Genomic DNA, 21832 nt, shown 5'->3' with positions numbered 1-21832 from the left:
ATGGCAGTCAAGGAACTGGACAGTCCTTCCTGGAGCTGGGAGTAGCGGTACAGACAGAGGTGTGCTGGCTGCTGGAGTTGGAAGGGCTTCCCTAACAGTTTGCGCTGTCGTGGGTTTTTACACAGTGAAAGCTTAAATCCAGTGAGAATGTTTACTCTTTGTTTCGTCTCTCTGCCCACCACTGACTTACACAGCTGTCAGCTGATGTGCTGCAACATGAAAGATCTCAACTTTTCAAGTCTGTATCCCTGAAAGTCAGCAGGAGTGATAGGGATAAATAATGGAATAAAGATTCAGAAGTATTCTGAGGGGTGAATGCATCTGGAAATTATGACTTTCCATTCATCGGTTTTATTCTAAAATATCTTCCAAGCTCAGTCTTTTGTGTTTGTGTGGCAAGGTTTCAGTAGCCAGGGGGTGGGGGGCGGCTGTCAATAGGCAGGGACAAGGCTGAGGTACTCAATGTCACCTTTGCCTTGATCTTCACTGACAGAGTCTGCCAGCCCTTTATGCCTCAAGAAGAGACTCTGTTAGTCATGAAAAAGCACCGAGTCAGGAATCTTCTCTTGAGGAATCCCAACCCATGCAAGTACCTGACAAGTGCTAGAGAGAGCTGGCCAATGTCACTGGAAGGCCACTGTTTATCTTTGAAAGGTCATGGGAATTTGGAGAGGTACCTAATGGCTGAAAAAGGCTAAATGTTGCACCTTGTCTTCCAAGAGAGCAAAGACAAGCCAAGAAGCCACAGGCTGATGAGCTTCACTTTTGTAAAGTCACAAAAGCAACTTCTCTTGGAAGCCATTTCTGGGCATACAGAGGAGGAAAAGGTGACTGGTGACTAAGGGTAAATCATGCCTGACCAACCTGATCATCTGCCTTGATCCATGGATGATGGGAGAGCAGTGTATAAAAGGGTCCTGGCCTTTTCCCTTTTCCAGTCAGTGGGAACTTCACCAGATTGCCACAACTTCTCAAATGTGATGAAGAGTGGTTTATCAGCTTCATCTGTGAGTTCCCTCAGGACCAGTGGACGCATCTCATCAGGTCCCATGGATTTGTGCACCTTCAGATTCTTTAGACAGACTCAAACTCTTGATCTTCTCCTACAGCGGGTGGTTCTTCCCAGTCCCTGCCTTTGCATTGTGTGACATGGGTGGTGTGCCTAGAGGACTTGCTGGCGAAGACTGAGGCAAAAAAGTCATTGAGCACCTCAGCCTTCTCCACATCCCAGGTAACCAGGTCTCCCATATCATTCTGGAGGGGGGTCACATTTTCCCTCATCTCCCTTTTATCACCAGTGTATCTATAGAAGCTTTTACTTGTTCATCTTAACGTCCCTGGCCAGATTTAATTCTATCAGGGCTTTAGCATTCCTAACCTGATCCCCGACCTCTCAGACAATTTTTCTGTATTCCTCCCTCACCCACTGTAGGCTCCCCTTTTGCATTTGAGTTTGTCCAGGAGCTCCTTATTAATCCACGGCATTTTTGCCTGACTTCCTCTTTATTGGGATGGATTGCTCCTGAACATAGAGAAAGTGATCCTTGGATACTAACCAGTTGTCTTGGAGCCTTCTTCCCTCCAGGGCTTTGTCCCACAGTAGTCTACCAAGCAGATCCCTGAAGAGTTCAAACTTTGCACTCCTGAAGTTCAGGGTGGTGAGCTTGCTGTGCGCTCTTTGCTGCAAGTTCACTGGATCTTGAACTCCACCATTTCATGGTCACTGCAGCCAAGACTGCCCTTGAGCTTCACATTCCTCACCAGCCCCTCCTTGTTGGTGAGAAGAAGGTCCAGCATGGCATGTCTCCTGTAGCATTTGGAGAAGTATCATCAATGTCTTCCAAGAACCTCCTGGATTGCTTATGCACTGCTGTTTTGCTCTTCCAACAGAGATCAGGGTGGCTGAAGTCCCTCATGAGGACCAGGGTTTGTGAACATGAGGCTGCTCCTATCTGCCTATAGAGGGCCTCATCCACCCATTCTCCCTGTTTGGGTGGCCTGTAGTAGAACCCCTCTAATTTCCCCTGTTCCTGCCCTCCCTCAATCCTGACCCATAAACTCTCGATTAGCTTCTCATCCATCCCCAGATGGAGCTCCAGCTGGTCAGTGACATAGAGGGTGACACTTCCTCATCTCCCCTGCCTGTCTTGCCTGAAGAGCCTATGTCCTTCCATTCCAACACTCCAGTCATAGGAGCCATCCCACCACATCTCCACGATGCCAATGAGACCATACCCCTGCAGGAATCAGCACGCCTCTAATACCTCTTGCTTATTCCCCATATAACATGTGTTTGCATAGAGGCATTTAAATTGCCCCCCAATGAAGGTGACTTACTGGATGGGGTGGCTGGAATTCCTTTGTGCTGCACTTCAGGTGCTCTCCTGCTGGGAAACCTTGTCCTTGTTTTGGGCTTCTATTGCTGGCACTGGCATCAAAGTGGTAGGATGGATTGAGGTTCCCATCCCCTGGCAACTTTAGTTTAAAGCCCTCTTCACCAGGATGGCAAGTTCTTCCCCTCTCTGACAGGCAGATCCCATCAGCCCATACCAATAGCCTGGAAGAGGACACAGGGTGCACTCCCATTCAGCTTGTGAACAACATCAAATTAAGATGGACAGTCAACACACTGCAGGACAGGGCTGCCATTCAGAGTGGGACAAATGGGAAAACAGCAGTCTTATGAAAGAAGACAAATGTAGCTGGTTTGGACTAACCCCCTGCATTTCTGTGGCAGGCACAGACAGGCTGGTGAGAAGCTCTAGCAGGAAGAACCTGGACACCCTGGTGACCAATATGCCAAGCAGGGTCAGCACGGAGCCCTGGCAGGGAGGAAGGCTAACAGCATCCTGGGCTGCATCAGCAGAAGCATAGTCAATAGACCAAGGGAAGCAAGTTTGCCTTTTACACAGCTTTCATTAGACCTCATCAAGAATACTGTGTCTGGTTTGTGTGTTCCTCCCCCTCCATTAAGGAGGACCTTGATAAATTTCAGCAAGTCCCTTGGAGGGCCACCAAGTCAGATGCTGGAGCACCTACCTACCTGTGAGGAGATGACAGGAAAGCTGGAATTGGTCAGTTCGGGGAAGGGAAAACTAACAGCAGCCTTCCAGACCTTGTGAGGGAGGTCTCTTCCAACTCTGAGGATTCCACAATTCTGATAGAATATGAATTTTGGATTAAAGTAAAAAACCCCTTCAGAAAAATTTCAGAGATTTTATGTAAATGTCTATCACCTGTCCTACTAACAAACTTGCTGCATGGGCATATTTCAGAGAAATTATGATGTTACTATACTTTTAGCAATCTCTGGTGCTACTAATGCCCCATTAATCTGGAACTGAAATGAGATACTGGGCAGAATTTAAAGTAAAATTGTTTACAACCTCAGGACAGTTGCACTTGTTTTCATAGCATTTAAAAATAATCAAAATATGAGTGCATTCATGTAAAGAATTAAGCAAAGTCTATTTTGCTCAGATTTCTGAACAAATTTCTGTAAATAAGGGTGAATTAGAAAATTGGACCATTTTGGTACTAATAGTGTTTATTCTGAATTTATTAAGCATAAGAAAAGTAAAGCCTCTCTTTTTACCTTACTTTTTTCTTACAGAAGAATTCCTAACTTTGTAATTCCTGGGATTTGATTTGCTGAACAAAATGACTTGTATCTAAATTCTTCCTTTTTTTTTTTTTCTTTTCCTGTGATAGTGGAAGAGCCATTACCTTTTTTTATAGAACTTTGGCCTGTGGTACAGCAGGAGCGTTCAGAGCTGCTCCTCCAAAGGAGAAGGTGCCGCAGACGCATTTGTGGAGGCAGCTGGGGAGTGGGTGTGTAACTCGAGTCTAGATGAGGAGCCAGCACCCAGTTCTGGCTCCCATGGTGTTTGACCTTCAGCTAGGTGGTGGCCAAGTACTGCGATGGCCAGGTCCTGTTTCTACAGAGGCCACCTCCTTGTTTAGCAGTGACCTCAGTAAGACGTCTGCAGCTGTGCCGTGCTAACACAGAAAGTGTTTTGATGGGACTGGGAAGGAAGTCGTCCATAGGGCTGCATCTCCCAGAAGGTCACACGTTCCCCTATTTCTTACCGGGTGTGGGATTCTGCGTGTCAGTTGCTGAGATGCTCTGAGGCAAGTGTTTGCCCAGGCTGGCTGCTCAGTTCTTAGGTAGGACAGCTGAATCTGTGTCAGAGCACCCTTCAAAAAAAAAAAAACACCCCACCCACCACCATAAAACTACCAACAAACAACAAAACAAACCCAAAACACCGTTTTCTATAGAGAAAAGATGCTTGTTTATACTGAAGGGGAAATGTGATGGAATGTCATTACAGAATCACAGAATCACAAGGTTGGAAAAGACCTTTAAGATCATTGAGTCCAACTGTTCCCGTCCTATGCTAAACCATATCCCTAAGTACCTGACCTACCCTTTTTTTAAACACATCCAGGGATGGTGACTCAACCACCTCCCTGGGCAGCCTGTTCCAGGCTCCAACAACTCTTCCAGTGACGAATGTTTTCCTAACATCTAATCTGACCCTGCCCTGGTGCAGCTTTGTGCCATTTCCCCTTGTCCTGTCTCCTGTCACCTGGCTGAAGAGACCATTGCCCACCTCTCTATAACTCCTCCAAACTGCTGCTGTACCAGGGCAGTAATAATCACAAGTGACTGCTAGTGTACACCTGCTGTGGTCATGGACATAGATAGATATGTGCAGTGTGTATATGTATGCACAGTACATATATATAACTGTAGATATCGCCTCATACATGTGGTGTATATGTAGTGTATATAGAAACACACTACACGGGTGTATATATATATATACACACGTGTGTACTTAGAGAGGGTATGTGAGTTGTACGCCCCGAGCCCAGTACGCAAGCACCAAGCTCCGCAGCATCCCAGGGACTGCCCGCCCGGGCACGCCAGCGGCCTCCCGCCCGGCCCACGCCACTCGGGGCCGGGGCCAGGGCCGCAGCGCCGCGGTGGGCGGGGAGGCAGGCCTGGCCCCGCCCCGCCCGGCCGTAGCCCCCGCCCCTCGCCGTGCGCCCGGCCCGCAGCCGCCGCGCCGATGCCACGTGGGAGGCGGCGGAGCCGCCGTCGGCGCCGGGCCGGAACCGCGGCCCCCCTAACGTTGGGGACGGCCCTCGCCGGGCGCCGGGAGGAGGGGAGGTCGCGGAGCCCCCGGGACCGCTGCGGGATCGCCGAGACCCGATGGGTGCTCGGCGCGGTGGCGCCCGGCTCGCGGCTCGGCCTCCCGGGCCTAGAGGCGCTGGCGGCGGCGGCCGGGCCTAGGGGCGGCTCCCCGCCCTGGGCGGCGCCCTCGCTGCTCCAGGTGCCGGCGGCGGCCCAGCCGGCCCCGCGGCGGGAAGGCAGCGACCTGCCCGCCGGCGCGCCGGCCGCCGTGGCCGTGCTGCGCCTCCAGCCCGGCGCCGAGGGTTCGGCGCGGGCGGCTGCGGCGGCGGGGGCCGCGCCGCGCCTGCGGACCGTCTACGTGAACCCGCGCTGGCTGGAGCGGCAGGCCGCGCTGGGGGCGGCGGCGGCGGCCGCCAGCCCCTGCGCCGAGGCGGCGGCGGCTGCGGCGGCGAGCGGCGCGGCCGGGGGCCCGGCGGCGACGGCGGCGGCGGCGGGGCAGGGCGAGGCGGCGGCGGAGGCAGCGGCAACCCCTTATGTGGGGCTGCGGCGGCCGCTGGGCTACCAGCTGGCCAAGGCCACCAAGGAGCGGATCTGGCGGGGGGAGTTCATTGACCTCTTTTCCTTGCTCCACACAGAGCTGGCCCCCGAGCACGGCCCACGCCCGGGGGACACGCTGGACCAGTGGGTCTCGGCCTTCCTGGTGTACGCCAGCGTGCTGTGTGAGAAGCACCCGGCGCGCTGCGGAGCCATGTTCAAGTACCTGGACACCATCCGCAAGCTGCACGCCACGTACGGGGGCACTTCGTGGATGAGCTACGACGAGGACTTTCGGCGGCGGGCTGCCAAGGACCCCACCCTGCCCTGGGGTGATGTCGACCTGGACCTCTGGATGAAGTGGATGGCACCCCTCAAGTCGCTTGTCAGCAGGCAGCCGCGTGCTGAGGGCGAGACGCAGGCCACGCCGGCCCCGCTGCCGCCGCCGCCACCACCACCACCACCACCACCGTCCCAGAGCCCCAAGCAGGAGGAGAAAACCCAGGTGTGATGGACTGGCGGCTGTGGCGGCGCGCTTCCCCACGAACCTGGCCGGGCACGGTGCCCCCTTGGAGGGGAAGGGGAGAAGGGTGCAGTTGGGGCGCCTTGGAGTCAGTCAGCAGCTCCCGTGTCATGGCGCTCACTCTTACGCATGCTAACAGTAGGGCTGTGGCATTAGCTGGTGAGGCATGGAGCCATGTGGGAGTCCAGCTGACAACTGTAGGAGGTGTGGGCATTGCTGGAGAGAAAAGCATACTCCCAGCGAATAATTGTTTGTGTCATTTATTGCTTTGGACACCAGAAATGAGGACCCTCCCCCCAAATTCCCTCCTGTGGTATATAATTGCATTTTCCTTAAGACATTAGAAGAAAGGTGTGTCTGTTTCTTTTTTCCTCTGACTTTTTAAGAAAATGGTAACTTTCTCAGCAGCATGGTTATCCATAAGTAAGACAGAGTACAGGCTCCTGTTACTATGGGGGCATGTGGTAGTGGCAGGCTATGTGGGAGGCCAGAAAAATGGATGTGAATAAAGATAAACTTCAACATGAATGGCCACTGCTTGCAAATTCACTGTGATTTGGAGATTTAACCTGATTAGTGACTTGGGTAGATTTAGTCCACAGGTACCAGCCTGTTTTGTGGGTGTGATTATACGAAGTAGGGAAGATTCTGTACATTAAGGTTTTGGTTTCAGTTTAGGCACAGAGGGTGACTGAATTGGTATAATCCCTGATTTACAGGGGCAGATCTGCCCTCTGCACTGCGCAAGCTGTGACAGCGAGCTCCGTGGCTGCAAAGGGCTGCCTGCTTGTATTAGGGGCTGTGCTGCTTCTCACACCAGTGGCCGTAGTCTGTCAGATCCCCAGCACAGAAAGGGCTGAACACTAAACATTTGAGTTTCACACCAGCTGAATGACAGTAGGGAGATTCTATTACATTGGCTCTATTTATTTCTAACCAATTTTTAAGGACCTTAGGAAAAACCTCTGTGTTCTTGAAGGGCTTTTGCTCGTTTGTCAGATGCTGTGCTTCCAGGGGATTGCCAGCACGGAGGAATCGCTAAATAGTTTGACACTGTTAGCCTGCCCTGGACAGGGAGGACCATTTTTCAAGGCATTTACAAGTGCTTGGTGTGTCACACATAAGTCCTGACTTTGGTGTCTGTCTGTTGATCTGTCTTCTTTGGGCCAGCGTGTGGCAAAGAAAGGGAGCAACCACTGCACGGGCATGCAGACGCGCAGTTCCCAGTGCAGGCTTTGTGCCCTTTGAGCCTTTCTGTGGTTCATGCTTTAGATTTACACAACTTTTTGTGACATCTCTGTTTAGATTTCTCCGTTCTCAAGCGCGACGACTCAGTTCTTGTTTTGCTACGGATCTTATGTCAGCACCAGATGAGCAGTGGGTCATAGATTTCATCTCATGCAAGGCTGGATCTTCAGTTTGTCACATTAACCATGTAACTTCTTCCACAGCAGCTGGTGTGTCAGTGCAGAGCTTTGCACCGTTCTCTGCTGAGGCACCAGAGGTCTCGATCCCCTTTGGTTTCGTGGACATATCCCAGTTGATTTTTAGCAGTGGCATTGATGTTTTGTGTTGGGGTTTTCTTTTGCTTAGAAATTGTGTGGAGAAAAACACGTTTATCTTATCTAAGTAACTTCAAAAAATAGCAGAAGTGGAATGTTTGTAAAAACAGCAGTGCTTGAGCAGCACAGTGAAAGCAAAAGTAAAAGTGCAGTTGTCTAGTGTGGGTTCAACCACCTTTCTATTATTAGAGCAGTTTCTAATTGGTAGCATGTAACCTCTTAGAGCTGTTTAAAAGAGAAAAATGTCCTTAATTGAAATAATGGTTAGATGTAGATGAAGCCTAGGGTACACCATGAGTTTATTACTGGCCAGGCAGCAGAAAGGAAACGTTACTCTCTCGAAGATGAGCTGTGGGTTTCCTGCATGCATCACCCCCACCCTCCCCCAGCTCCTTGCAAGCTCTAATTATGTTGTGTAAAACTACTTCAGAGAAAGAAGATGTGACTTTACGTTTGGGCAAAAGAATTAGAGAAGTGAAGTAGAAGAGAACATGTTCTTACAGACTTGGGAGCTTTGGCCAGAACCTAAGCTTTTCCACATTCGTGCTGTCAAGGGGAAGAGGAGGTGTTTTACAAAGACCTTTTCTTCCAGATAGTTTGTTTGAACTGATTTTGTTTTCATGATTTCAAGGGATAGCACTAGGCAGCCTGACTGGATTTAATTTCCTGCTTCAGTTGGAGGCTCCTTAAATTACAGCTAATTTAGTGAGGGCATCCCTGGTTCTGCAGTTCCACAGAAGTTTAACCAGGAAAAACAAAGTCAGGGAGAACAAAGTGTTGTGTTTGAGGCTAGCTGTCCTTTTTAAAGCACTGATGAAGAGCAGTAGCTTTGCTTTACGCAGAAAGGACCAAGTGAGACACCCTGGTTTTCGTTTGAGTGCGGTAATTGGCATCCACGTAGGGTAGCTGAGATCGATTCGTGCAGGTTTATGTTTGCATTAACTTCAGGCAATTCTCCATTCTTTTTTTTCCAGACTCCATGAAAACAGAAGGTCGGTTGGGATGGCAATCAGACTTAGTGGGTGAGTTTATATATAAAACTGACTAACTTTGGATTTCGAATACTTGCAGATTTGTTAAATACAGAATTTCTTATTGGTGCCAACAGCCTGACTCCGTTGGTGTTTAAGTGGAGCTCTGGTATTCTAGTGCATTCTTTTACCTCTGCTTCTGTTGCGTTGCAAGCTGTGCTAGAGAAGACGTAGGAAATTCATTTTACCCAATCAGCAATTGTAACAATGGACTACAAACCTGCAGAGCAAGCCAGTTTGCTGGAAAACAGGAATTCCTGCAGCGCAGCACTTGTCACAGACTATCCAAAGAGGGCAAAGATTCAGGAAGGTGAATAAATTGAACATTGGTTGAATGAGGTCAGGAACAGTCTCCTGGAGGAGAGCCCTGCCCTAAAATACTACTTTCAAAGTATAAGCCAATTTGATGTGCAGATTAACCCTTCTCATTTGGGCAAACTTGTGTGCAATCCTGGATCTTTGCAGATCACAACTGGACACTTCAAAAACCTATGTACTATATTTGTTTAAAAAGAAAATAAATCATAACTTGTCTTGTTACAGCTGTTACTTTTACCATTTCATTGAAAGTATCTGCAACATAAATGTGTGTTTGACTTGAAACAGTATCATACAGTTGGTATATAACTCAGGTTGTCAGCAGAATTATTCTGTGAGGCTGAATCTCACCTCTCTGTTCTTCTCAAAAGTGCATTCTCCATTGCTGTCATCAGAAGTCAGTCACAGCCTGATTGTGCATTACCAAGTTCTTGATCAAATACAGTAATTGACCTAAATTATTACTCGTTTTTTAATGCTCATAGAATACTTAAGATCCTGAGCATCCTGAGCTAGACTTGAGTAGTCTAGTGTTCATGAAAATCACAATCACTGGTTCATAGTCTGATCATTCTACATCTCAGTATTCTGTTTTCTTTTCCTTTTCCCTTGCATACTAGGGAGTATGATCAAGGTAATACTATGATCCAGTAACACGCATGATGGTAAGGGTATGTTTCAGGAAAAAAAGCTGCAGTTACCTGCTCTCCTTTACCTTTCTTGGTAGTTTCAATAATATGCATAACATCAAGTGTTTGTAAATTGATACTAAACTGTTTGTGACTTCACCTAAATAAATTTTTTATATATAAATGCTGTTATTAACCTTAGCCTTTTTTTTCCCCCTTCCTTTAATCTTACATTGCCATTTCCCTTTGGTAATCACTTTTCCCATCACCTGGCCTTTTACAGAATTTCTGGTTTTCAGTTATGAAAGCACAACTGAATCTTAACTGTTAGCAAAAAACTAATTGGCCTTTGAAATTGGCTTTCAGTATTTTGTGTATAGGCTGGATAATGTTGTAACTTTAATTGTTGTACCTTAATTTTTGTACCTTATTCATCTTTGCCAGTTTTTGAGACAATGATAGGTGTCTGTCAGACAGGCCTTCATCTGTCTGAAAATGAAAGAGCAGCTGCACAGGAATACCAGTATTTTACTGGTCTCCAAAAGGGTAGGATCCAGTGAGTGCTGATATGAATTCAATACAGTAGAATATAGATCACTTTTCCAGATGGAAATGCAAGTTACAGAAATACCTTTCACTTTGGAGACGGTACTTAAGCTCAATTACTGGATCATTTATGCTATTTTCCCTTGTCCTGTTTTCTTAAGAAATCAGGACTCGGTTACTTGCTGCGTCTCTTCACCATCGTTCCTCCACACAAACCACTGCAGGCATCTCCTGAGGAAGTGCTGTTAGAGTGGCAAGGTTTGGGGAGAGGCGTGGGAAAGGGGGTATGTGGAGCAAGGAAGGATGAGCAGATGGTGGTCTCCGTTCCACTGATGAATTGCTCAAGTGTGGGTCTTAACCTCCTGACTCAGAGCAGCAGCAGCTTTGTTTTTATTGTCCTCTTTGGGAGCAACATACACAGCTGGAGTCTGAAACACTTCCTAATGTTCTTCACTGAGCCTTCCTGCCAAGAATTTGTTGGGTGGGTTTGTTACTCTCTCCAGTCTTCCTTCAGTCTGGTGCCCTTCCTGGTACTGTCACCTCCCAGTTTCCTGGTTGGTGCTGGGTTGGACCACCCTGTCTTCTGTGTCTGCTGTAGACAATGGTCAGGGCAGAGCCCTGCTTTCTAGTGTCAGTGGCTGCTTTAAAAACGCTGCCTGCTTTCATAAAGAAACTTGCTTTACACATTGTTACCAGTGGTTTTCAGACGTGGGATTTCCCCCTTAGGCTTTTTTTTCTCTTCACAGACGGTCTTACTTCTGTCTTTGAGCCAGTCAGTAACTTCACTGCGGAACTCGTGCATCCGTGCTTTGGTGTGGTCCTGCTTTGGGCTGGGATAGAGTTACTTTTCTTCTTAGGAGCTGGTACAGTGCTGTGTTCTGGATTTGGGGTGAGAATAATGTTGATGAAATGCTGGTGTTTTGGTTTTTGCCAGGCAGTGTTTACACCTAGGGATATTCCATACCATATGGTGTCATGCTCAGCACATATAAATTGGGGGTATCTGACCATGGTGGCTGTGGTTTAGGAACTATTTGGGCATCAGTCAAGGGGGCAAGCAGTTGTGCTGTGCGTCCCTTGTTTAGCTTGTTGTGGTTTTCTTTTTTGTCCTATTAAACTGTCTTACCTCAGCCCATGAGTTTTACCTTCCCCCCCCACCCCCCATCCCCAGTGTATCCTCTGTCCTGCTGAGTAGCAGGGGAAGTCAGTGAATGGCCTTGTGGTTGGTATTGCTGCTTGCCAGGTTAAACCACGGCAGTCCTTCTTGGGTGCCAAAAGGGACTCTTGTGGTTTAACCCCAGATGGCAAACAAGTGCTGCACAGCCACTCGGTCACTCCTACCTGTTGGGGTGGGGGAAGAGAATCAGAAAAGTAAAAGCAGGAAGACTCCTGGGCTGAGATGAAGATAGTTTCATAGAGAAAGCAAAAGCCACATGCATGAGCAAAGCAAGACAAGGAATTCATTCCCCACTGCCCACGGGCAGGTGGGAGTTCAGCCGTCCCCAGGAGGGCAGGGCTCCAGCACTCACAACAGGTAGTTGGGAGGACAAACACTATTTATTGCTCCAAACATTGCCCCCTCCCTTCTTCTTCCCCCAGTTTTATATGCTGATCATATGGTACAGGATATCCCTTGGGTCAGCTGGGGTCAGCTGTCCCAGCTGTGTCCCCTCCCAACTCCTTGTGCACCCCCAGCCTCCTCACCTGGTGGGGTGGGTGAGGAGCAGCAAAGGCCTTGGCTCTGTGTGAGCCCTGCTCAGCAGTGATGGAAACACCCCTCTGTCCCCAGCACTGTTTGCAGCACAAACCCAAACCAGAGCCCCGTACCAGCTAATGTGGAGAAAACGAACTCTGTCCCAGCCAACACCGGCACAGGCATTTATCATTGCATGTGTGTTTCCCCTGTAAGCTTCTGCACGACATTTCCTTGTGTATTTCTTGTTAAAACTCTCAAACTGAATGGGATTCAACTTCCAACAGTCGGTAACTCTGTGGGTTTGTCTGTGTCATTGACACCAGGTGAATCTTAACAGCTTCTGAAGTTGTCTTGTCTTTGCTGAGTCAGTGTGCTGGCTGTGTTGGAAGGTTGGTGCCGAACTGCATATCCTCTCTACATCTCTGATTTTTGAGTAGATTCCTTTTGGGGATTATAAGCTAAAACTGCTGCCACTTACATGGTATGGCAGGTGGCATGGAGATGCTGAAGATGCCCGCTGTCTGAAAGCAGACTGAGGATAACCTGTGAACCCAGCGATGCCTGGAGATGGACTGCGGAGTCAGCAAAAGGCTCAGTGTGGAAATGAACCAGGATCTGTTACGGGTTCAGTTCCTGTGATCTGCAGCACAAATCAGTGACACACAGGGTTTGGTTTTCACTATTTCTGGAAGCCCTGTTGCTTAGCAGGGGGGCATGCCTGGTTTTCAGCATCACTGACGTTTCTCATGGTTGTCTGAAAAAAATCTTGAGCGTTTGTACGTAGTTGCAGCAAAACTTTCTGCCAAGACTGATGGAATTTCCAGTTGAGAATACTTTTGTAAAATGTGTGGGAATTGATTTCTCTGGGAGGACTGGCATCTTTTGGAAAAACAGTTTTCTGTCAATTGACTAGAACTAAGTAGCACAGATTTTGGGGAATAATTTCAAATAAGCTTCTTATTAGGAATTTCTAGGAAGACAGAGGATTTCTTTCCACAGATGTGCTTTTTCATGTCCTGGATTGATAAATGTTATTACAAAAAGCAAGTTAAAAGGAAAGTGGTGTGACTCTTAACAGCATAAAATGTGTTGCAACTTGGAAATGGATTAAGCTAAATTAGGTATCTCTTTGAGGAAGCTGACATGGCTTGGGAGTTCAGAGTTGAGCTTCAGCAAAGAGAGAATCAAGTCATTGGTGCATCCAGCATCCACCTCCATGCAACAGTTGGGTTCAAGAGAACTGGAGCATCTGAAAAACTGAGACTGTTAAAACTCATTGGCCTTACGAGTAGGATGGTGTGCCTAAGGTGGCAGCAGAACATTTGGCACGTGGGGTAGCCTGTCCCATCCTTCATCGAGTAAAATTACTACTACTGAGCTCTGAGGAGATCCTGTCGGTTACTCAATGTGAATTCCCAAGTTAAGCTTAAACCACTGCTTTTCCATCTTCCTCTTTCTCCCATGACCTCACTGACTTGTTTTCTTCTTCGTAAAAATCTGGTGAACGTGGCAAGCGTCTCCTGAGCCATGGGATCAGGCAGGATGTGACCAGGCTGTCTGCATGTACAGAGCCTCTCACCCCTGCACAGGTAGTTCTGCCCAGCTGGCACCATTGGCTTGAAGAAGTTCAGTGGGAGACTCCCTGGCTGCCTGCAAGGCCTGTGTGGTTTTGAAAAGCATGTGGCCTTGGCAGTCAGTAGGTCTTTCTGTCCCCTCCTGTGATAAAATCAAAGCCCCAAAGGCTGTTGTAGCCATTGAGGGAGGAGAGATGTGAGTCAGTGTTAACAGCCTAGGTGTTTGTGGAAGTGTTGCCTAGTGAAGTTATCGCGTGGTTCTTAAGGTTGTATGCTTAACAGGGACTGCAACAATTGACAGTGGCTATTGGGGTGCTTTAGGTGGTTCTTTCTACAAAGAGATTATGTCCCTGAAAATTCAGCTGGGGAACTTACAAAGCTAGATCTTACTTTACCCCTCTTGTTATGGCATTCATGTTGGCTTACTGCCCTATTGTGAAGTTCAGTGTGCACTCATCCAGTCCCATAGAGCACATAAATTATTACACATATAATATATATTTTTTTTTTAAATTTGGGGTTGGAGTTTGGGGGAGGGAGGGGTGCTGAGGAGGATTTTTTGTTTATTTTTTTCTTCTGGGAATCCTCCTAAAATCCGGTTGGCATCTTTGCAGTTTGGCTGTTTACTGGGCAATCATCTAAATGGCAGCTTGGATTTAAAAAGCAGAACACATTTACAGTATCTTGCGTATTTCTAAATTTGAAATATTTCAAGAAGTACTTTTACCTTTTTTGGTGGTGGTTGCTCTTTCTTTACTTTAAAGAAAGCTTTCTTCTTCCCAATGTCTCAGCGCAGTGTTGCTGTATTAGTATTTCCAGGGCAGCAGGGAAATGTTTACATCCAAACAAAATCTGTTTTCTTTGAATTTTTTAATTGCAAACATTTGTATTCATAAAATCTTTTCCACATAAATCAGCCTCAGTTTAGCTTCATTTGTTGGGTTTTGTTTTCTGATTCTGTGCAAAGTGTAAAACTCAGATCCCATTCAGTTTCTGGCTTTTATGTTCTGAACCACGTGATGTGAACATTGCCTCTGCACCTACAGCAGCGGACGCAGAAAATGCCACTTGCCACTTCAAATCGCAGTCCTAATGATGTGAAATCAGGAATGGCTGTTTACAAACAGAAATTTGGCTTACACTGGTTTCACACATTATTGCTGATGTTCAAAGTGTCCATAAATGCCCTACATCACCCCAAAATCATAGAATCATAGAATTGTAGGGGTTGGAAGGGACCTCAAGAGATCATCGGGTCCAACCCCCTTGCCAAAGCAGGTTTCTTAGGACAGGTCGCACAGATAGGCGTCCAGACGGGTGTTGAGTATCTCCAGGGAAGGAGACTCCACAACCCCCCTGGGCAGCCTGTGCCAGGGCTCTGTCACCCTCACTGTGAAAAAGTCCTTCTGCATGTTGGTGCAGAACTTCCTGTGCTCCAACTTGCAGCCATTGCCCCTTGTCCTGTCCCCACAGACCACTGAAAAGGGGCTGGCTGATTCCCCCTGCATCCCCTGCTTCAGATAATTATGAACTTTAATTAGGTCCCCCCTTAGTCTTCTCAAGGCTGACCAGTCCCAACTTACTCAGCCTTTCCTCATAGGGGAGATGCTCCAGGCCCTTAATCATCTTCGTAATCCTTCTGTGGACTCTCTCAAGGAGATCCCTGTCCTTTTCATACCAGGGATCCCAGAATTGGACACAATACTCCAGGTGGGGCCTGACCAGGGCAGATTAGAGGGGGAGGATCACCTCCTTCGACCTGCTGGCTATACTCCTCCGGATGCACCCCAGGATCCCATTGGCTCTCTTAGCCACCAGGGCACACTGCTATGAGGTTACATGAAGTTACGAGGCTGTGATGTCCCAGCCTGTGACTGTGCGTGGCTTGTTCAGCAGAGGCAGTCGTAGGCAGTTAAAGGGCTGGGTGTGTGGGTGTTGGTAAGTTAGCTGGTGGGGCCGCTTGGTTGATGAGCTGCACAGCAGCATGGTGGCTGAGGACATGGGCTGTGCATTCCCTGGCATAAACAGAGACAAGACTGCTCCTTGAAATGCATGGCACAGGACCAAGAGCTCCTCTGCCTGAACTTTCTACCCTGCACTTGGGGGTTCTTGCACTTATCTTTCACTATACCTCCCTTGTCTCTTCTGGACTTGTGGGGTTTTTCACCCTGTAACAATCAAAAATCATTCATGCTGGTGTTGGGAAGGAAGAAATGCCATCAGTGCACGCAGATGGTCCCCTGCTATACACATCTCCTAAGAAAGATCCTTGCAGTGCTAAGCGAAAAGATCTTTTTTCCCCTTAAAGCTGAGGGGTGAAGTTTATACAAGTACTGAACTGAGGTGCTGGGACTCCAAATGTTAGCTGCTCCAGAATCTTGAGAGTAAAATAAAGATCAGTTCAGAGGGGGGGTGCCTTTGTTCAGGGGATGCAGGTGTGTGTCTTGCTGCACATGGTGTGACTGCAGGTAACAAGGGACTTGAAGCAGTAGCCTTCTCAGTGCTGTGGGTTGGGAGAAGCTTTTCCTTTGCTTTCTTTCCATGTCATTTTCCTTCTCCTTTCTCCTTCACCAACAGTCCTAAGCCAGATATGTGATGTTATCAAATACTGGTGGATAACAGGGGAAATCTCAAAGCCATTAGGTGCGATTGTTGGGGGTTTACATCCTCAGAACCATGGAGGTTTTCCAGGGGCAGCACAGGAAATCTGGTGGTATCGATGGGCAAAAAATGTGACTTCAAGGTATCCAACCTGTCCTTTGCTTTTCTATTTAGGAAAACAACATTCAGCTACCCAGCTTAATGTGGTATTGGCCAGCAGCAGATCTATGGGCAGAGCATCTCCAGGAGTTTTGGTACAAGAAAATAACCGTTCACATTGTTACTCTGTGTGGGCTTTTAAGGCCAAGGTATGAGCAGGAAAAGGAGCCCTCGCCAGGACAGGACACAGGTGATGCTGACCCACCAAGCATGAGGGCACTTCATGGCTCCGGTTACAGAACCATGCAGCTCAAGGAGGGAGCTTAAAAGATCACTCTTCTTCTGCCTTAGTTTTTGCAAATAAAAAAAAAAATACCCAAAAAGTACTTTCATTGTATAACTGGAATGTGCAACAAATAATGACACATAAGCTGCAGTTGCAAATGCTTGAGGAGAGTGGGTGGTAGCTGGTATTTCCTAAAACATGCATTTTCTCTTTTAAACATTCTGATGCATGCAAATGAAAACAAATAGCATTGAATCTTTCAGTACAAATAAGGTAGAGAACAATGTGATTTGCCACTTCGTTAAGATGTTTTGTGGTTTTGTCAGCAAGCATTTAAAGACATGGCAGTTGTTTTGGTAAGTCCTCAAGCCATTGAAAGCAAACTTTTAGCTTGTTGCAGCACCGTTGTGAGCAGCACAAGTTGCTTGTGGCCATGTATTGCACAGAAGTGTAAGTAATCTCAGTTGCTCCCCATCATAAGGGAGAGGAATGGATAAACATATCCTTTGCCTGCCTCTTGTATGAGGCAGCTGTTAACATGGAGAGCTTCCCAAAGCTGAGAACAAGAAGTGGAGAAGCTGAGAACAAGACCTTGGGTCACCTGGTTCCCTGCTGGGTCACAACTGAACTGCTGGGCTCTGAGATGCTCAGTATCTTTTCGCTTCTCTTGATGTCTCCAGCCGCAGTCTCTGCGTGAGTGCTTTCCACAGAGCATGGAAATGAAGAAACTCTTCTTTTTTGTGCTTTCCTGATGTTCCTGCAGCTTCAGCCTCAACACCTTGTTCTGTGAGGCTGCTGCGAGACAGAATCGCTGGACCAAGAAACAAGTGAAGGGGCTGGTAGAGATGTTTCCTCACACATGGAAGGAAAGTGTAATGAATGCTACTAGGCTTTCCTAAGTCTGGGAAATGATGGTTATAGCTTTGGCACATATCTCACAGTGGTGGAGGACCAGAGAAGATAAACCTGCTTATTGCTATAGTTTGTGTTGCCTGAGCATATCACAGCAAACCCTGCGTGTCGAGTGGCATGGACATGGGATGAATGGGCTGTGGTAGGAGAAAATTACTGACAAGACATCTCCTGGTAAGATGTCTGACTCTGGCTTAACATGGCAAGCCACAAGAAAGTCAAATGTATTTTACTTCTCTTTCAAAATGCAGAAGTGACATTCCTGAGATGGACGTGTTGCCTTCAGCACATTTGCCTGTTTGATGTTGTGAGCATTTTAAAAATAGTTTTGCAAATGCTGGGGCTGGTCAAGCAAGAACCTGAAGGCATTGAAATGTTAGATCTAAAGGGCTTTTCAAAACTGACAAGTTTACTGTATTGCTGTTTTAATGCCTGTAAGTTCCACCACAAATTTCCTGTGGCAGTATTGATTACTTAATTCATGAACAACGAGCAAAGGACCTATTCTGCTGACTTGTTTCCCCACCACTGCCACCACGTACCCATCTGTGGGAGAAATGCCATCATGAAAAGGAGATCAATTTCAGATACTGTGGTGAAGGCTGGATTTAAGAAGCTGTAGAGAGTGCCCAGCTCCCCCCTCTCTGTTGCTGCATCCTTTGAAAACAGAGAAGACCAACAAGTCAGTCAGCAGTACCCTGGTGGGCCACTGTGCTGGTTTTGGCTGGGACAGAGTTAATTTTCTCCATAGCAGCTGGTCCGGGGCTCTGGTTTGGGTTTGTGCTGCAAACAGTGCTGGGGACAGAGGGGTGATTTCGTCCCTGCTGAGCAGGGCTCACACAGAGCCAAGGCCTTTGCTGCTCCTCACCCCACCCCACCAGCGAGGAGGCTGGGGGTGCACAAGGAGTTGGGAGGGGACACAGCTGGGACAGCTGACCCCAGCTGACCCAAGGGATATCCTGTATCATGTGATGTCATGATCAGCATATAAAGCGGTAGAAAGAAAGAGGAAAAGGGGAACATGGGGACTGATGGCGTTGGTCTTCCCAAGTCACCGTTAGGCGTGACAGAGCCCTGCTTCCCTGGGGATGAGTGAACTCCTGCCTGCCCGTGGGCAGTGGGGAATGAATTCCCTGTCTTGCTTTGCTTCTGTGCGCGGCTTTTGCTTTACCTGTGAAACCATCATCATCTCAGCTGATGAGTTTTTTCACTTTCGCTCTTCTGGTGCTCTCCTCCATCCCACCAGGAAGGAGCACGTAGCCATGTGGGGCTAAGATGCTGGCTTGGGCTAATCCATGGCCAGTGGAGAGGAGTGTGTCCTTTAAGACAGTTAAGGATGGGACAGTCATCTTAGTATTTAGTTAATGACCTTCACCTTTTAAGGATTTGAGGGAAGTAGGAAACGCACCCACACCACACACTAGTACTTATACAGGACCCCCGAAAAGGGATGAAGTTTGAGGCTGGCTATGGATTCCATGCCTTTCCTCTTCCCCTCTCTGCCATGGCTGCCACCGAGGCTTTGGCAGGAGGAAAGGGTCAGTTCACCACCCCCATTCCCTGTGATGCCTGGGCAGCGGGCTTCAGAGTGCTGCTGGGAGGGAGGCGGGGGGATCCACGGCTGGGGGCTGGTGAAGAAGTGAAGAAAACAAAGTGGTGCTGTGCCAGGGCTGCACCATGGCTGCCTGAGCTCGTCCTGCTCAGGGAGCTGAGAGCAAAAGCAAGAATCTAGTTGATGTCTAGAAAAGCTGAGTGGTAGAAATTTGTGTGTAAGCATCAGAAATTGCGACTATGGAGCTACAGGAGGCTGGAGTAAACACGGTCAATAGTAAACTATGGGAAGTAACTCTTTACTTGGGAGCCCTTTTCAAGCAGTAAGGAAATAGCAAAGTCTGTCACACTTCACTGCACGTCATGCTAAAGATGGTCAATCCTGAGACACGTGTTAGAAGTCACAGAGACATCAAGTCAAATAGTTGAGTGTGGCATACGAATATTTCTTCACTGGGCTATTTCTCACTGCGGTTTCTACTCCAGTATTTGTCCTGGAGTTACTTTTTTTATTAGTTTTATTTTTTTGACCAGGACTTTCCATGGGGCAGTCACTGGCCATGCCCTGAGTACAAACTGTTTAGAGCCCTCTGAGATCTTCCCCGTATGCTACTCTGCTGTTAGGTATGCTGGGTTTTACCTATCATTCTTGACTCTGTGCTAGGACCCTTTGCAATTTCTCAGCATTTCCTTTAAACATGGACTGTTCAGCTCACATAGCTCTCAAATACTCAGCTCCCCTCCTAACTCCTTCTGGATGCAGGTTCTTTCAACATCTCTGCATACCTCTGCTAGGCAAGAGAAGCTCAACTTCTGTGTCCCTGTGTTTTATTTTGTTACTGCCAGGTCTCTTGTCCTCTGAGACACCCTGGTGTTCTTTACAGCAGAGGCTTCTACTTCCCACGTTTCTAAAACAAAGCTGAGCTGTCTGACCTTGGGTTCAGCAATGCACCAGAAAAATAAAGCAGCAGATCTCAAACCCCATTTTGCTGCTCCTACTGCAACTGTATAGGAATTCCTCCAGTTGTTTTCCTCAACAGATGGGCCCCTTATGTTCAGCATCACACCTGTGTACATTTATTTATTGTCACCTTCACTTAGAGAAGTATTCCAATAGACCGTTTCCATTGTTGAAGATGCTACTTTAACAAGTTGTAGTATCAGAAACATTGTTTGGTTTGGGTTTGTCTAGTTTATTCCTGGAAACCAGCAATTTCTGTAAAAGAGGAAGGCACTGAAAACCTGTCTTAATAATTTTAAGGTATTTTTGCTCCTTTTTACTTCATGAAAGGAAGATGGATTAGTCTAGGATTTTTCAAAGAAATTTCTTTTCACTGCAAATCCTGGGAAGTACATTAAAATTATTTTGCCATGCAACTTGTTAAGCCACAAAGCTGTGTGTGCTAGCAAAAAAAAATCCCAAACCCAAACAAGTCTTGCCTTTTCAATTAATGGAGATGGTCTACTATACAAATGAGATGGTCTGCTATATTTTTCAAAGCATTATTAAATCAGAAACTTTAAATTATTCCTTTTCTTTTCCCTTTTTTTTTTTTTTTTTACTTAGAGGATAATCAAAGTGATTGTTCTGAGACTATATTTATAGCACTATCTTTAGTTTCTATTTTGGTGGTTGGCTTGGAGCCAGGCCTTTTTTGTTGTTGTTCTTAACTTGGAGTTTTTCGCACCCAATGTAAAACTGGCTCTGTGTTATTTTTCCTAAAATTTTTGCAAAATGTCCCTTCAGAGTAGACTTTTCTGAATTAACCAATACCTGTGCAGTTATTTTCTACTTCTTACAAAACCACAGCTGAAAGGAACAGTTAAAAGAACTCGATTACTGCTTTAAACTTGGAATTTCACCTGTATTTAACAGGAAGAAACTCTCTTTTCAAGATTGTTTGCAGCCATTTCCCCTGTTGATGTTAATTGCATTTTTGGGCGTGTGGGGTGTTCAGCACTTAGGAAATTTAGGAGTGATAGGCTCTCATGCAAGTGATTCAAGAAGTGGAGTTTTTCCTTCAGACACTGCCCTGGCTCTTCCCAAGGCATAACTGGTACCAACCATCCCATGACCACAACGCGCTGCCTCTCGGGAGGCATTTGGTGTAGCTAGGCTGGGTGGTGCCCCTGTAATGCTGCTCCAAATTTCTCTCACCCAGGCTTCTGAACAGCATAATTAATAGTAAGCCTTCCCAGTACTGATACACAGAGAAACACCTGGAAAAATCCCCTGAGCTGCAGACGAGGAGCCAAGGACAGAAAGCTCAACCCGGGATGTGCCACGGCAGGATCCCTGCGCGGCTGCTCGGTCAGGACCGAGGAAGGGAGGTGCTCCATACAGAGGCAGCTGAGCAGATCCTGGCGTTAGGTGCCACAGAGCTGTAGCAGCATCCCGGTGATGTAGGTCTGGTGAGTCCAAGCCCCTGTGGGGTGCTGCGTTTTCAAGTCTTCACTGAATGTCAGTGGTCTAAGCATAAATCAATGGCTCTGTGTGTCTCTGATTCAGAGCCACGTTTGCAATTCAGAAATGTCTCATGGAGCTGTCAAACTTTTCCCAGCTCTCTTTTCCAGAAAGGAAGTCTTCTGCCAGGGAGTTGGCCACCTCAGGTGCTGCACTGCTGTGGATGTGGTGCATCCACTAACTGCAAGAGCAGCCCCTGTCCGAAATTCGGGGGGCGGGCAGCTGCTTACCTCAGCAGTGCACCACAGAGCTTGTCACGTAACTTCAAGGCACTTCTTGTTGGACCGACCTTGGTGAGCGAGGACTGAAAACCAGATGATAAACAGTTGGTGAGACACAGTGTCTTTTGACTGCTCTCTTGGT

At 47.5% G+C, this 21832-nt stretch overlaps 1 protein-coding gene across 1 annotated transcript; it reads left to right on the top strand.

The window, feature by feature from the left end:
* Positions 1 to 5078: 5078 nt before the first annotated feature.
* On the top strand, positions 5079 to 9926 carry LOC311205334 (uncharacterized protein; the record flags this gene model as incomplete). The annotated part of the gene is made up of 3 exons (XM_084279722.1): positions 5079 to 6182; positions 8737 to 8784; positions 8871 to 9926. 2 exons carry the CDS (start codon positions 5079 to 5081, stop codon positions 8743 to 8745), a joined length of 1113 nt encoding a protein of 370 aa, XP_084135848.1. The 3' UTR covers positions 8746 to 8784; positions 8871 to 9926.
* Positions 9927 to 21832: the final 11906 nt, after the last annotated feature.

Source organism: Gallinula chloropus (assembly GCF_964237585.1).
Source record: "Gallinula chloropus genome assembly, chromosome: 1".
NCBI lineage: Eukaryota > Metazoa > Chordata > Aves > Gruiformes > Rallidae > Gallinula > Gallinula chloropus.
Note: the sequence above shows the minus strand (reverse complement) of the source record. Positions and strands in the feature narration are given on the sequence as shown.